At 45.4% G+C, this 15,853-nt stretch overlaps 1 protein-coding gene across 1 annotated transcript in view; it reads left to right on the top strand.

Moving 5' to 3' along the window:
* The first annotated feature begins 11,329 nt into the window (after window positions 1-11,329).
* The window catches only part of LCORL (ligand dependent nuclear receptor corepressor like), a 71,850-nt gene continuing 67,326 nt past the window's right edge, over window positions 11,330-15,853 (top strand). The window contains exon 1 of the mRNA XM_063309617.1: window positions 11,330-11,455. Coding sequence (XP_063165687.1) covers window positions 11,335-11,455 — 121 coding nt within the window. The 5' untranslated portion in view covers window positions 11,330-11,334. The remainder of the gene's footprint in view (window positions 11,456-15,853) is intronic.

Below are 15,853 nucleotides of genomic sequence, written 5' to 3'. Positions count from 1 at the left end.
TCAGCACCTTCTCCAGGGTGTCCTGTCTTCTCATTATGTGGCCAAAGTATTTCAGTTTTGCCTTTAATATCATTCCCGCAAGTGAGCAGTCTGGCTTTATTTCTTAACAGTGCTTAATTGGGTTAAGTAGAGGAGAAGGGGGCTAAGCCTGTTGGGTGAACATCATAACCCAGGGTTAAAAAGATTAGATTTAATTCCAGACAGCCCCAGGCCACTACAATCCCTGGTCAGATATGTCCTAAGATGGAAAGGAGGGTTAACACAGAAATAGCCTTCTCTTCTGGCTGCCCTAGGCAAGAGAGTAGAGCAGGGTTTCTCAGCCAGGGTTCCCTGGCACCCTAGGGTTCCACGAGAGGTCGCTAGGGGTTGCCTGGGAGATCACAATTTAGGTAAAAAATTATTTCAAATCCAGGCAACTTCACATTAAAGAGGTAAGATTCAATCTTTATTTTTAGTTTAAGAACACTGTTGAGGTATATATACAGGTCCACCCAAGGGACAAATACAATAATTTTGTAACTTCTGGCCTTTATCTGAGCCTGAATGTGCAGGGGTTCCCCGGGGCCTGAAAAATATTTCAAGGGTTCCTCCAGGGTCAAAAAGTTGAGAAAGGGTGGACTAGCGTGACCACACAAAATGGGGCTCTAATTATTCCAACTCTTCTTAGCTTCTCATTCCTACCCACCAGCTCCCAAGTCACAAAGAATTGTGAAGTAGGGCACAAAAGGGGATGGGGACAGGTAAGTCTCTCCCATACAGTCTGAGATGCTCTACTCCGGCTTGGACTGCCTTGTTGTTGTTTATTCGTTTAGTCGCTTCCGACTCTTCGTGACTTCATGGACCAGCCCACGCCAGAGCTTCCTGTCGGTCGTCAACACCCCCAGCTCCCCCAGGGACGAGTCCATCACCTCTAGAATATCATCCATCCATCTTGCCCTTGGTCGGCCCCTCTTCCTTTTGCCTTCCACTCTCCCTAGCATCAGCATCTTCTCCAGGGTGTCCTGTCTTCTCATTATGTGGCCAAAGTATTTCAGTTTTGCCTTTAATATCATTCCCTCAAGTGAGCAGTCTGGCTTGATTTCCTGGAGGATGGACTGGTTGGATCTTCTTGCAGTCCAAGGCACTCTCAGAATTTTCCTCCAACACCACAGTTCAAAAGCATCGATCTTCCTTCGCTCAGCCTTCCTTATGGTCCAGCTCTCGCAGCCATATGTTACTACAGGGAACACCATTGCTTTAATTATGCGGCCCTTTGTTGTCAGTGTGATGTCTCTGCTCTTAACTATTTTATCGAGATTTGTCATTGCTCTTCTTCCAAGGATTAAGCGTCTTCTGATTTCCTGACTGCAGTCAGCATCTGCAGTAATCTTTGCACCTAGGAATACAAAGTCTTTCACTGCTTCTACATTTTCTCCCTCTATTTGCCAGTTATCAATCAAGCTGGTTGCCATAATCTTGGTTTTTTTTAGGTTTAGCTGCAAACCAGCTTTTGCACTTTCTTCTTTCACCTTCATCATAAGGCTCCTCAGTTCCTCTTCACTTTCAGCCATCAAAGTGGTATCATCTGCATATCTGAGATTGTTAATGTTTCTTCCAGAGATTTTAACTCCAGCCTTGGATTCTTCAAGGCCAGCTTGTCGCATGATGTGTTCTGCATACAAGTTGAATAGGTAGGGTGAGAGTATACAGCCCTGCCGTACTCCTTTCCCAATCTTAAACCAGTCTGTTGTTCCGTGGTCTGTTCTTACTGTTGCTACTTGGTCGTTATACAGATTCTTCAGGAGGCATACAAGATGACTTGGTATCCCCATACCACTAAGAACTTGCCACAATTTGTTATGGTCCACACAGTCAAAGGCTTTAGAATAGTCAATAAAACAGAAATAGATGTTTTTCTGAAACTCCCTGGCTTTTTCCATTATCCAGCGGATATTGGCAATTTGGTCTCTAGTTCCTCTGCCTTTTCTAAACCCAGCTTGTACGTCTGGCAATTCTCACTCCATGAACTGCTGAAGTCTACCTTGCAGGATCTTGAGCATTACCTTACTGGCATGTGAAATGAGTGCCACTGTTCGATAGTTTGAACATTCTTTAGTGTTTCCCTTTTTTGGTATGGGGATATAAGTTGATTTTTTCCAGTCTGATGGCCATTCTTGTGTTTTCCAAATTTGCTGGCATATAGCATGCATTACCTTGACAGCATCATCTTGCAAGATTTTGAACAGTTCAGCTGGGATGCTGTAGTCTCCTGTTGCCTTGTTATTAGCAATGCTTCTTAAGGCCCATTCAACCTCACTCTTCAGGATGTCTGGCTCTAGCTCACTGACCACACCGTCAAAGCTATCCCCGATATTGTTATCCTTCCTATACAGGTTTTCTGTATATTCTTGCCACCTTTTCTTGATCTCTTCTTCTTCTGTTAGGTCCTTGCCATCTTTGTTTTTGATCATACCCATTTTTGCCTGGAATTTACCTCCAATGTTTCTAATTTTCTGGAAGAGGTCTCTTGTCCTTCCTATTCTATTGTCTTCTTCCACTTCCGCGCATTGCTTGTTTAAAAATAATTCCTTATCTCTTCTGGCTAACCTCTGGAATTTTGCATTTAATTGGGCATATCTCCCCCTATCACTGTTGCCTTTTGCTTTCCTTCTTTCTTGGGCTACTTCTAGTGTCTCAGCAGACAGCCATTTTGCCTTCTTGGTTTTCTCTTTCTTTGGGATGTATTTTGTTGCCGCCTCCTGAACAATGCTGCCAACTTCTGTCCAGAGTTCTTCCGGGACCCTATCTACTAAGTCCAGTCCCTTAAATCTATTCTTCACCTCCACTGCATATTCCTTAGGAATATTAGTGAGCTCATATCTAGCTGATCTGTGGGTCTTCCCTAATCTCTTGAGTCTGATCCTAAATTGTGCAAGAAGAAGTTCGTGATCTGAACTACAGTCAGCTCCAGGCCTTGTTTTTACCGACTGTACAGATGTCCGCCACCTTTGGCTGCAAAGGATGTAATCAATCTGATTTCGGTGTTGTCCATCTGGTGAAGTCCATGTATAAAGCCGTCTCTTAGGTTGTTGGAAGAGAGTGTTTGTTATGCAGAGTGAATTGTCTTGGCAAAATTCTATCAGCCTGTGTCCTGCTTCGTTTTGTTCTCCCAGGCCATACTTACCTGTAATTCGAGGTGTCATTTGACTGCCCACCTTAGCATTCCAGTCTCCTGTGATGAAAATAACATCTCTTTTAGGCGTGTTGTCCCGTAGGTGCTGCAGATCCTCATAGAACTGCTCTACTTCAGCTTCTTCAGCATTTGTGGTTGGGGCGTATATTTGGATCACTGTGATGTTAGATGGCTTGCCCTGAATTCGAATTGAGATCATTCTATCATTTTTTGGGTTGTATCCAAGCACTGCTTTAGCCACTTTACTATTAATTATGAAGGCTACTCCATTTCTTCTGTGGTCCTCTTGTCCGCAGTAGTAGATCTGGTGGTCATTTGATGTGAAGTGGCCCATTCCAGTCCATTTCAGTTCACTGACGCCCAGAATGTCTATCTTTAATCTTGACATTTCACCAATAACCACATCCAATTTGCCCTGGCTCATAGATCTTACATTCCAGGTTCCGATGGTGTGTTGATCCTTAGAACATCGGATTCGCTGTTCACCACCAGCACCGTCGGCCGCTAGCCGTCCTTTCGGCTTTGAGCTAGCTGCGTCATCACGTCTGGGGCTAGTTGAGCTCATCCTCTGTTCCTCCCCAGTAGCATTTTGACCATCTTCCGACCTGGGGGTCTCATCTTCCGATGGTATACCGACATATCTCTGGTTGTACTGATCCATTTAGTTTTCATGGCAAGAATACTGGGGTGGGTTGCCATTACCTTCCCCAGGGATCGCAGTTAGTCTGACCTCTCTGTCATGACCTTCCCGTCTTGGGTGGCCCTTCACGGTTTAGCTCATGGCATCATTGAGGTGCTCAAGCTCCAGCACCACGACAAGGTAACGATCCTTTGCTGAAGTGGACTGCCTTAGTTTTTTTTTAAAAATATGTCTTTCCTAAACTGCAAAAACCAGTGGCCCAAAGTGAACCTTCCAGCCACATTTTGCTAAAATAACTGTTCCTTGCTGAGGGAGTCATCCTGACCTTCACTGGTCATCTACTGCCAGTTTACCAGGCTAAGTTCTTACTTCAGAATTGCAGCACACTGGACCACATCAGGTATAGAAACCCATGGAGTTCCATTTCAATGAATTTTAGCTCAGAAAATGGATCCCTGTAATGTTCTTTCCAGGATGCATCTGGAGCTCTGTGATCCAGCTGCAAACAGAAATCAAAAGCTTTGCTGCAAAACTTTCATTTTTGGAGGGAGGCTTGAAGTTCTCCTCCAGAGCCAAAAAAATGATGGGCAGGGGAGAAGGATAAGTGTCCCAGCTGGTAAAAAAAGGGCATGGGTGGGAGAAAACATGGTGCTAGCTTCTCAGAACAATTAATTTTGGAATAATCCGTGTCAACATGACACAGTCCAAAGACATGATGCAGTCAGCCATTATTTTGATAAAAATGGGGGATCTGGCAAAACTGTTTACAGAAAGTGGAGCAGGCACAGAAGAGATTGGTCAGCAAAGTATCCCGTGGATTTCTCAGTTCATTATCTACAGTTCATTATCTACATTATCTTCACATCAACCCAATGCCTGAAAAGGGCACAGTTATAATACTTGCAAGAAATGTCCACTCAGAGAGTGGAGTGGAGCTGCAAGTATGGAACACGCACAGAACTCCAGGGAAAGAGTTGAGAACGCAAGTACTATTGCTAAGATTGAATTTGTTTTCCCCGCTTCCATTCCTTTCGAAATGTTAAGATGACACTTTGCCTTAAAACTAGCATTTGCAATGATAATTAATGAAAGTCAAGGATGTTTAATAGCTTTAGATTATATCTGCAGGAGCCAAGAATCTCCTCAAACCATCACATGCCAAAGTGTCCATGTTCAGATCGGTTAAAAATTTACAAGTACAACTTGGCCAAACCTGGATACATGAAATACTTACAGAAGAAAAAGGAATATATACTTTGAAGGCAGACTCTGAGGAAGGCATTGATTTGATACATTGAGGATTAACAGGGAGAGAGGAGGAAAAAAAAGAAAATTTACAGGTGAAACTGATTAAATAGTAGTAAGTAAAAATACCTCAATTTGTTCTGAAAGTTTTTCCAACTTAAAATATTTTACTTACCATTGGTCAACATCCTTCCTTAAGGATGTTGGTCAACATCTATTTCACCTTTCTGCAGTCCATCCATCAGGGCTTCCAGGGGAGTTATGGTGATGCAGAGCTGATGACCGCAGCAAAGACCAAGGAACCGCTGAGCAGATCGGTCCCTTGGAAACTCTCCAGATACAGTAAGAGGATGGGAGATTGCCCCGATATGCTCTGAATGGCTGCTTTTCATGAGGAGACCATAGGACAGGCGTTTTCCATGGGTTTGAGAGCTGGGAGATGCTGGGATCAGCCATCGTGCTCACAACTGCGGTGCAGACTTTTGAAGGACACTAAGTTCGCAAGCCTCATTTGCTAATCGCTTTTGGAAATTGCTCATTAACTATTTCTAAGCGATTAGAGACCTTCAGAATGACAAGTTTGAAAATGCCAGGTGAGTCTGCCTTCAATCCTGAATGAAAGAAAACCGTAATGATAAGCTTAAAAGTTTAAACAAATAAACATCAAAAAGCTAAACATTTTGATCTTAGAAAATTATAAACAGACTAAGGATCCAGATGAACTTGGAATATTGAAACTTTTACAATAAGATTTTGGAATTAATTATAAAGTACAAAGAGCTTCTTGTGGAAATAGATCCTGTTTTGGTTTATACAAGGCACAGCATAGATACATACTTTTATGATTTCAAAAACTGGACACTAGAGGGGTCTAAAGATTTTAGGTAGAGGAAAGATATACAGGCAGGTGGTTATAACAGTAAAAATTAATTAATGCTACAAGCTGAAGATGACAGACTGTTACGCTTAGAGATAATTCAAATTCAAGAAGAGGGAAGTGAATAAAATTATCTTTCTCCTTCTCCCTCTGTCTCTCTCTCTCTCTCTCTTTCCCTCTCCCTCTCCCATCACACCATTATCTAAATAGCACTAGACTATTTAGACCAAGGTTTCTCAACCAGGGTTCCATAGCACCCTAGGGTTCCATTAGAGGTCACTAGGGGTTCCCTGGGAGATCACAATTTATTTAAAAAATTATTTCAAATCCAGGCAACTTCACATTAAAGAGGTAAGATTCAATCTTTATTTTTAGTTTAAGAACACTGTTGAGGTATATATACAGGTCCACCCAAGGGACAAACAACATAGTATTGTCTAAAAATCTTAAGAGAGCTGCATTTTCTCTCAGGGTTACACAGCTTCCCTCTGTCATTGCATGTGATACTAGGGACACAGCTGCTTTCAAGAGTTGTAGGAGATGCCATGTTTATCCTCATGTGTTCTAAAGTATCTTTTGCACTGAAATCCAAAGCATTACCTCATTATTTATTTATTAGGTCAATTTATACAGCCACGCATGTCACAACTGCAACTCTGGATGACAAACATAAAAAGCAAACAAAAATAACCACAATTAAAAATAAAATCATAGGGCTTGAGGACAAACCCATCTCAATCATAAGAAAACACAGAATCTGTCATGAGTACTGATGGTGAGCAGGAGGGGGCCCCTATCTAGGGGGGAAAACGCATGCGTAGCACTGAGGAGTTAAGCAGCCATTCAAAGAGACACAGATCAGACCCACCTTAACCTTTGGGGTTTATTTGTCTGGGTTTTTCCCACGCTTCTTCAGTTTGTTAGGATTTTCTGTCTAATGTAGCAGTAATAAACACTAGAGACCTGCTCCTCGTCTCAGCGTGGTTCCTGGCTGTTAGGACAGAATCCTGCTGAAGGACTCACCCAACCTCCAGACCCCACGCACCACAAAATACCTGGTTATAGGAGATACAATGTAATTGTTGCATGAAATCTGCACTAGTTCTAATATACACATATAGTACAATGGATGGATGGATGGATGGATGGATGGATGGATGGATGGATGGATGGATGGATGGTTGGATGGATGGATGGATGGATGGATGGATGGATGGACGGACGGACGGACAGACAGACAGACGGACAGACGGACAGACCTCTCTAAAGTATTTTTTGTAACTCCAGGTTTCAGTTGGTGGTGATTTCTCAAGTGTGTTGCAATTAATATTTACTGGGGGGAGGGTCATTAAAAATCTAGGGTTATATCTCTAGTTGTATCCATTTTCACTTCTTGCCCCATGATACATTCTATAAGGTGATGTGGCCCATGGCTGAAAGAAGCTTCTTATTGTGGTGTATCTGAATGTCAGAACCATTAAAATATTAGACAGAATTAGTGTTTGACTTCAAAGTATCAGGGGGCTAGTAGCATACCAAACATTAAAAATTCCTGTCTCACAAAGATAAATGTATCGTTTCTTTCATATATTAACATCCTGTCTTTCAATATATTTATTTCCAAAAGCAGTTTACAAAAGACTTGGAGATTATTCAAAAGATTTGGGGGTGATCATGTTAAAAATGTCTGATCCACTTATATAGGGTTTCTACTTGATAATAAATTAAAGCATTGATCTACAGCAATCTCCATATACAGTACATATGCAGAAGCCCACAGTAGAAACTGAACAGAACAATTTTTTTTTTAAAAATGGGATTACTTTACACCAGATAAGAATATTAAGATCAAGCAGGTGCAAAAACAAGTGCAAGTTTCAAAGGTACAGGTGCACCAGAAAGTACCTGGTTATAGGAGGCTAAATCTCACGACATAATGATGTAACTGTTGCATGAGATCTTTGCTTAAAGGCGACCTGATTCTTTTTTTCCCCTCTTCTGCCAAAATAAAATGTGCAAGACTGTAAAATGTACCTTACCAGCTGCAATGCACATTCTCTTTTTACGAGTAATTCTACCACAGGTTATTCTGACATCTCAATCCAACGTCCCATTACTAAGAAGTAGTTCTCATAGAAGCTATGATTATTTAGGAACAGGCATGCTAACAGACTCTTATCTTGACCTATTTAAGAAGAGACTAATATCTGAGCCATGACTGAGTCCCTCTACAAGGCTGGAGCTTGGTCTTATGAGTCTTTAATAATAAGAGCAATCACTGTTTCTTACTTATGTTTAATTACGAACTTATTAAAATAGCTTGTATGCCACCTAATCTTGATGACCTCAAGAGCGTTACAAAAATAACTTTTAGAAACCCATACAATCAACACACAAACGTAACATCTGGAACAAATAACATATGACCAGTTAAAACCAACAAAGTTCCCAAAGGCAGCTCAGGATGATGACTTCTGCCCAAACACTCATCAGAATGAGATGGCTTGGATGGTCAACATTCTGAAAGGCCAGAAGGTACAAGGCCAAACAAACCATGGTAGGCAAGCTGTTCCAAATATTGGGGATGACCCCCAGTTCCTTCACCTTCCAGGATGCATGCTGCACAGACAGGATGGGAAGGTTCTAGGTCAAATCTTGAAGGTACTCTGCAAGGCACTCTGCACTCTTTGAAGGCTGTCATATACAGCCTTATAGGTTAAAAACAGCATTTTGAATTGGATCTGGAAGCCTACTGGGAACCAAGACAAGACAATAGCATCAGTGTTACACTACTAAAACAGCTCACTCCTGCCAGCAGAGTCAAATGCAGTTCCTGAGTTGTCTTCAAGGACAGCTTCATGTAGAGTATTGCAGAGGTTTAATTGTGTGGTCAAAAATGGATCTTGGTTCAGTATGGGCACAACTGGTGCATCAGGTCTCCCTAGCCATGGTTCTACCTGCTCGTGAGCAGAACAAAGAGTCCAAAGGAACCATTGAATCATGGACCGGTTCCTTCAGTAAAGTAGCAATCCCGTTCATAGCTAACTTTGGAACCAGAAAAGGGCCAGAGGGCTTATCTTCAAACAGCTCTGTCCTACCACATGTAAAGAGGAGTGGCTGGTGGCTGGGTTTCCTGCCAGCTGCTAACACTCAGTAGGATAGGAAACAGAACCAGAGAATTCAGTAACCACTGTCCTTATGCAGTCCTGCATCAAAGCTATAAGAAGAGCACTGCTTGCTGGTCTCATTTGCGGGACAGATTAGAACTCGACCACCGGGGCAGCACAATTTATGTCAGCACACCTTTCTGCTGACTCAGGGTCTGGAGGAATAATGTTAACATGGCCATTTGTCTGTGACCTAAAACTCCTTCCAGATTCACTCCACTCCCTTCTTCCCTGCCAGGCAGGTTAACAAGCACAGAGTAGGGGCAAAGAGTGAAGTCAGAGAGTTTTGGAAAGCATCTGCCAGGCATTATGGAAGGCAGGTGCAGAAGCCTGATGTCTGGCCTGTTCTGCAGCCCAATCCTCAATGGCTATGGAGGGCAGCACCCAGAAAATGGAGGGGAGCATCCTGAAGTAACCAATGGGAGCTAGGCGGATCCCTGCCCCCCATGTTATCATCATTCACATCAATGAAGAATCATGCAAGATGGTGTCCATAGCAGAAACACAAACTGGAATAGCTCAAGTCATCTTTAAGCTGCCCTGCAACCGCCTAGGGATGAGACAAAGACAGCGTCATAAGGACTCGTCATATAAAACCACTAACTGGGGTGCATTAATGCCATTTACAGGATTGTGAGGATGAGTCCCAATACTGTTTAAACAAGAATCACCTGAAGCCAGAATTTTGTGCGAGAAGGTATCACTGCCCACGCATCTCCACGACGGACCTTACGTGTCCTTGCTGCTCTACAGCGAGCCCCAGGCATGCAGTGTGGCAGCCCACCTTGCTGGTGGGCGAGAGCCACTTCAGTTGCATGAGCCTGGTTCTGTGGGCACTGCAGGGGTTACTAAGAGGTTTCCAAGCGCAATTGAAAGTCTGCCTCTCCAAGACCATCCCTTCCGACTGGAGTCAAGTGAACTTTGTGGCGGGAGGGGCTTGGAGGCAATTCTTGCTGCGGGGAGCTCCTGCCTTAGGGAACAGCCTCCTCACCATCTCTTTCCAGGGAAAAAAGGGGACACAGACACAGTTAGGGATTGGGGTTTTTTCCCCTAATATCCCATCTCATCGAACAAGCGACCAGGCTCAAATTATCCTACTTTTGGGCCCATCATGCAAAGACCTAGCTCTCTGGGGAAGCCTGTGTTCCAGGAAAGGTGGAAGGAAGGAGAAGAGGGCCACCAGCGGCAAAGGGGATGGACTCAGCCACAGTGGTGAAGGGGGCACCACTGGAAGACCTGAAGGACCAGGTTAGGGACAGATCTTCACGGAGGAAATCTATCTATGTGGTCGCTAAGAGTTGAGGCCAAATTGATGGCACATAATCAGTTCACCCGCAGACCTAATTCTTGGGGGAAGGGTCTAATGCTGGGAAAGGAGGAAGGAAAGGGAAGAGGACCCCCAGCAGCAAGGGGGACGGACTCCCTTACAGGGGCGATGTTGGGAGACCTGAAGGACCAGGTTAGCTTCAGGTGATATTGGAGGAAATGTGGTCATTAAGAGTTGACGCCAAACTGATGGCACATAATCAACCGCCGCCAAGACCTTCAGTAGCTGTCTGGAGAAGTCCCTACTGCTGGGAAAGGTGGAAGGAAAGGGAAGAGGAGGACCCCCAGAAGCAAGGGGGATGGACTCGGATACAGGGGCGACGCGGGCACCGTTGGGAGACCTGGAGGACCCGGTTAGGGATGGAGACCTGGACCTCCAGGTCTCCAACGGTGCCCGCGCCGCCCCTGTAACCGAGCCGGGGTTGCCAAGAGTGGGGCACGGCCTGGCGGCACGCGGCCAGTCGGCGCGGAGAAGCAGCCCCCGTTCGGAGACGGGCAGAAGAGAGGGACGGAGGTGACCCGCGGCGGCCAGGCGGGCGGGCTCCGGGACAGCGGCGACGGGGGCAAAGGGCCGGGCTGCGGGGGAGGCTGCCGCTGCAGGGCGGGAAGGCTCGGCCCATCAAGGAATCCGTGGGGGACTCTTCCGCCAGAGCCCGCCGGGCTCCCGCCGGCCCCCCTCGGGGCGCGTCCTGCTCCAGGGAGGCGCCCGCCGCTCCCCGCCGCCGCCGCCGCCGCCGCCGCAGCATCGCCGTCAGCAGCGGCAGCAGCGGCGGCGGCGGCGGCGACCCTCCGCGGGCGGGCGGGCGGCTGGGCGGGGCGTGGGCGGGGCCTGCGGGGGGCGGGCGCGCTCCCGCATGCAAATGAGCGGGCGTGAGGTCAGCGGCAGTTGGAAAAGGGAACAAACGGAATGGCCGCCGCGGCTCCCGCTCCGGGCGCCTCGCAGTGCCGGAGCCCCCGCTGCACGGCGGAGCGCCGGGGCGTCCGCCGCGAGCTCGACTCCTGGCGGCACCGGCTCATGCACTGTGTGGGTAAGGAAGGCCGGGCTGACCCCGGCGCGGGAGGGCGGGCGCGGGCCGAGCACGGGGCCGGGCCCCCGCCGCCGCCGCCGCCGCCGCGGCCACCCTCCGCGAACCGGGCTGAGGAAGGCCGGCCGGCAGGCGGCCGGCCGGCCCCGCGCCCCGCCCGGCCGCCTCCGGTGGGGCGCCGTCCCTTTTGTCCCGGGCGGCCGGACGAGGGTGCGCCGGCCCCTTTAAGAAGGGAAGCCGCTCGTGCGGTGACGGTTGGGATTTGAAGTTCCCCTCCCTCCCCTCCTCGGCGTCGCCATAACAACGGCCGTTCTCGCTCCGCGCCGCCCGCCCGCCCTCGTCCGGCGGGGCTCTTCTGCCTGCCTCCCCGCCGCCTCCAAAACTTTCCGGCGTGCGGACGGCGGCGTCTCACCGCCCCAGGGCGGCTTCTGCCCGGGTCGCTCGCCGCGGCTGTGCGGCTCTCCCCGTCGCGGGCGCGCGGGGGGCTGCTCGTGGGTCGACGTCTGCCTTGCCCCCCGGAGCGCTGGGCGGGGGGCGGCGGCGCAGGAAGGAGCCCTGGCAGCTCGAGCGGGCGCTGGTCGCTCCCCTTCCAGCCCGCGGGCTCCGGAGCAGGTACAGAGAGCCCTGCCCCGAGGAGAGGGCGAAAAGGCAGCCCTCGCTTTGCAAAGTTCCGGATTCCGGGAGAACTTTTTCCTCCGCAGCCTCGGCCTGAATTGCTTGCAAGAGACCGGGGTGGTGGGGGGGGGGGCAGGAGGAGACCGTCGTCTGTAACGTCCGTCTCGGTCTCTAGCCTGAAGCCTGCTCTGGCCCCCGACTTCTGCCGGATGCAGGCTTTTCACGTGCAGGAAAGACAATGGAGCCGTCCCCACGCAACATGGCCCGGGGGCTGCGTTTTCATCCAAACGCTCCCCTGGGCTTGCGCGCATCCTTGGGCTTCTTTAATTGTGGAATGTAATCATGCCCAGCTGCACATTAGAGCCTGCCCTGCTTCCAGAGAGCATCATTATTCAGCACTTGGTTTTCCCTTCCCGGTTTCCAGAAAAGACAATTTTGCGTGGTTTTAAGAGACCTGACTTTCTTCTCTATATCTGGCTATGGATGGCACCAGGAGTGGCCCTGTGTTTACAGACGGACTCATTGCTCTGTACATAACGCCCTTTTAAAATCAGTAATAGTAGTAAATCAATTATTTTTGTAGCTGAAAATAAGCATGTTAGCTTGATAGAGTATTGGTAGATATTAAAATAGCATGGGGTGGAGAATTGAGAATCCTTATTTAGGGGCCTTATTCAAGCTGACTTAAGGATGCAGTAGTCTTTTTTTTTTTTTTTTGCACATTTTGCAGTTTCTGAGCGGGGTTACACATATGCCTAAGACTTCCAATAACTCAAACATTGCTTTTAGCATTTGCCTGTCCAGTAGTCTTTCACAGAAAAGAAAGACTATAGGGAAAAGAAAGGAGGAATTTTCATTCTCCAATCTGCTTCTGGAGATTTTTATCCCTTGCACGATATGTTAAAGGTGAAAGTACAGACTTTGCATTAGAGTCCATTCTGCCCAGGATGCAAATTTTACTTGATTTCTATACAGCTGACATTTTTCTTTCAACCTTAGAAAAGGCATACTATTATTAGCTTACAAGCGAGTTGAAATTTTTCACTTGTTTATAGAGCAGTTTCTGAATGAGATGTCACATCCCTTCAACAGATGAGGTGTGGTATGAATATAAATAATTCACTGGTGTACTCTACTACAGACTTAACAAATTTAGGGGAAAAGTTATTCTTCAAATTGTCTTCAGAAGGGTGCTTACATGTTAACAGAAGATTTGGAATATAGTTTTGAGTCTATTTAGAATACTTGTTGGACCCAACCATGATGTTGATTAAGTAAATGGGTACTCTGTATGCCCAGTAAATCTTGGTTTTGCAGCAAATGATTCATAGCCTGTGATAGAAGTATCTTTTGGGGGCAGCTAATCTACTTGTCAAAGGAGGTTACCAAAGCTTTTTTTAAAAATTGAGTTCAAGGCATAAAGTCGTCTTGTTAAGCTTGACTCCTGTTGACTACATGGACTTGCTCATGCAGTTTTCTTGGTAACAATAACACCTTGATATTGCTAAAAATAGAAACAAAGAATTCCAAGAATTCCATACAGCTAGTATATCACTTTGGCAACTTACACAAATAATTGATGATGGTGCACATGATGAGACTAATTCATCCTGAAATTCCAATAGCTCTTATTTTGACAGGATTCCTTATATGTCTTTGAGTGGCACTTAATTAGAGATGCATGAATGAATCAAAACTGATTTCACTCAGTTTTTGTTTTTCTTCCTGTAAGATCATTTCATTTCATTTCATCTTCTTATTGACATTAAAAATCCTCCAAAATTCATTTACATCTTTGCATTGGTTATTGTCTGTATGTGATTTTAGTCTGCACTTTTGATAGGATGCAAATTAGTTAAATTCATATTAAAATGTAAAATGAATTTCTCCCTATCTGTTCTGTTTTATACTAATTTCATTAATTGTTTGCCCTTTCTCAGTTGCTTCCCCCCTTCATTACTTCTTTTTAACCCCTTCTCAGTTTCAAATAGCTTGCTCTTCTATTTGAATCCTGTTTCTTAACGCCTCATCTTATTTCCTACGTATAAACTATTTTACAGTCCTATTTCTCGTCGTCTTATATCCTTTGCATGAGTATATGTTGCCTTTTGTCCTCCTTTCCTACCAAGGTGGTTTGTGGTGGTTCTGTATTGTTTCTCATCTAACTCTGCTTCTTTTCCTTTTTGGTCTGGAAACCTAAATTTCTGTTGCTGTATAAAGCTGCACATTATGTATCCAATAGTATTCTGTATAAAGTGTTTGAAATTGTGATTGAACAGTTTGTGAATAAGACAACAAAATGAGTGTTGAGAACTGTGGTTTCATTTCATTCTACTTGTTCTCCAAACACTTGCTAAATCTCTTTTATTACATTACTTGCTTTTATCTGTCTTGGGGCATAATGACTATGGTTGCCAATTTCTTACATTTATTTGGAGATGTGGTTTTGCATATCTTTAACAAATATTAGGGCTATAATAAACAATCACAGTTCTTTAAAATTACTAGAGTGGTATGCTGGCAGCTTGTTGAATACTTTTGCTTTTAAACAGAGAGATGCTCTTATTAAGTTGAACTTACATTAGATGAATAATGGAGGTGGAGGCACAGATGATTTGTTGCTATACTTGGAATCTTGAAACACCGCACTAACCTTAATGCTTTTTTGCTAAATTTTAAGGCTATGCAACTTCAGAAGTTGGAAAATTGAGATATTAGAAGGGAGTGCCATTTGACTAAAGTAAAACATTGCAATTTTATAGAAAAAAGAGAAGCTTCTATGATATTTGGTGTCTTATAATAACTGACATATCACTCTCACAAAAATATATCTTCTATTTGGTTTGATTGAATGGCAGCACCAGGCTAGAACCTAGGAGACCCTGAGTTCTAGTCCTGTCTTAGGCCTAAAGCCAGCTGGGTAACTTTGGGCAAGTCACTCTCTCAGCCTAGGAAGAAGGCAATGGCCAACCACTTCCAAAGATGCTGCCAAGAAAGCTGCATGGATTTGTCCATGTAAGCTGTCAAAAGTCAAAACTGACTCAAAGGCACTATATAATACAGTGATGAGTACACCCCATGTAAAGTTTTTTCTTTCTTAACATATGTGGACATACCAATATTTTTTTCCCACTCTTCCATGCAGAATTTTTTTTCAGCTTTGTGATGTTGAAGGATTTGTTGCATGCATAGCCCTTTTCAAATCACCTTGCAACATCTCAGTGGATTTAGATCTAGGCTTTGACTTGGCCATTCCAAAACCCACCGACCCTCCCTCCCTCCCTCCCTCCCTCCCTCCCTCCCTCTCTCTCTCTCTCTCTCTCTCTCTCTCTCTCTCTCTCTTTCTTTCTTTCTTTCTTTCCAGCCAGTCCTTAGTAGATTTACTGGAATGTTTAGGGCAGGGGTTCCTAGATTTTTTGCCATCACCTTTAGTGTAATCTTAATGTACACACCTCCCCTAAAATAACTCCAAAATAAACACACATGAACAATAAAAACAATTCAGTGAAGTTTTGGGAAATATGGATTTATTGTTACAATGCAACTAAAAGGTTCTTGATACCTCCTCTGGATTCTATCTGCACTTCCTCAAGGGAGGCACACCTAACAGCTTGGGAGACTGGTTTAGAGTCATTACCATGTAGCAGGGTCCATTTTTGGGTGAGCTTCAGTCTTCTGACAGATGGGTCTCACATTCTCAAGGATCCTTTGGTACAATGAAGAATTTATAATGGAGTCTGTGATGGTGAGCTGCCCAGGCCCTCATGCAGCAAAGCAGCCACAAGC

This window comes from Candoia aspera, chromosome 8 (assembly GCF_035149785.1).
Source record: "Candoia aspera isolate rCanAsp1 chromosome 8, rCanAsp1.hap2, whole genome shotgun sequence".
NCBI lineage: Eukaryota > Metazoa > Chordata > Lepidosauria > Squamata > Boidae > Candoia > Candoia aspera.
Note: the sequence above shows the minus strand (reverse complement) of the source record. Positions and strands in the feature narration are given on the sequence as shown.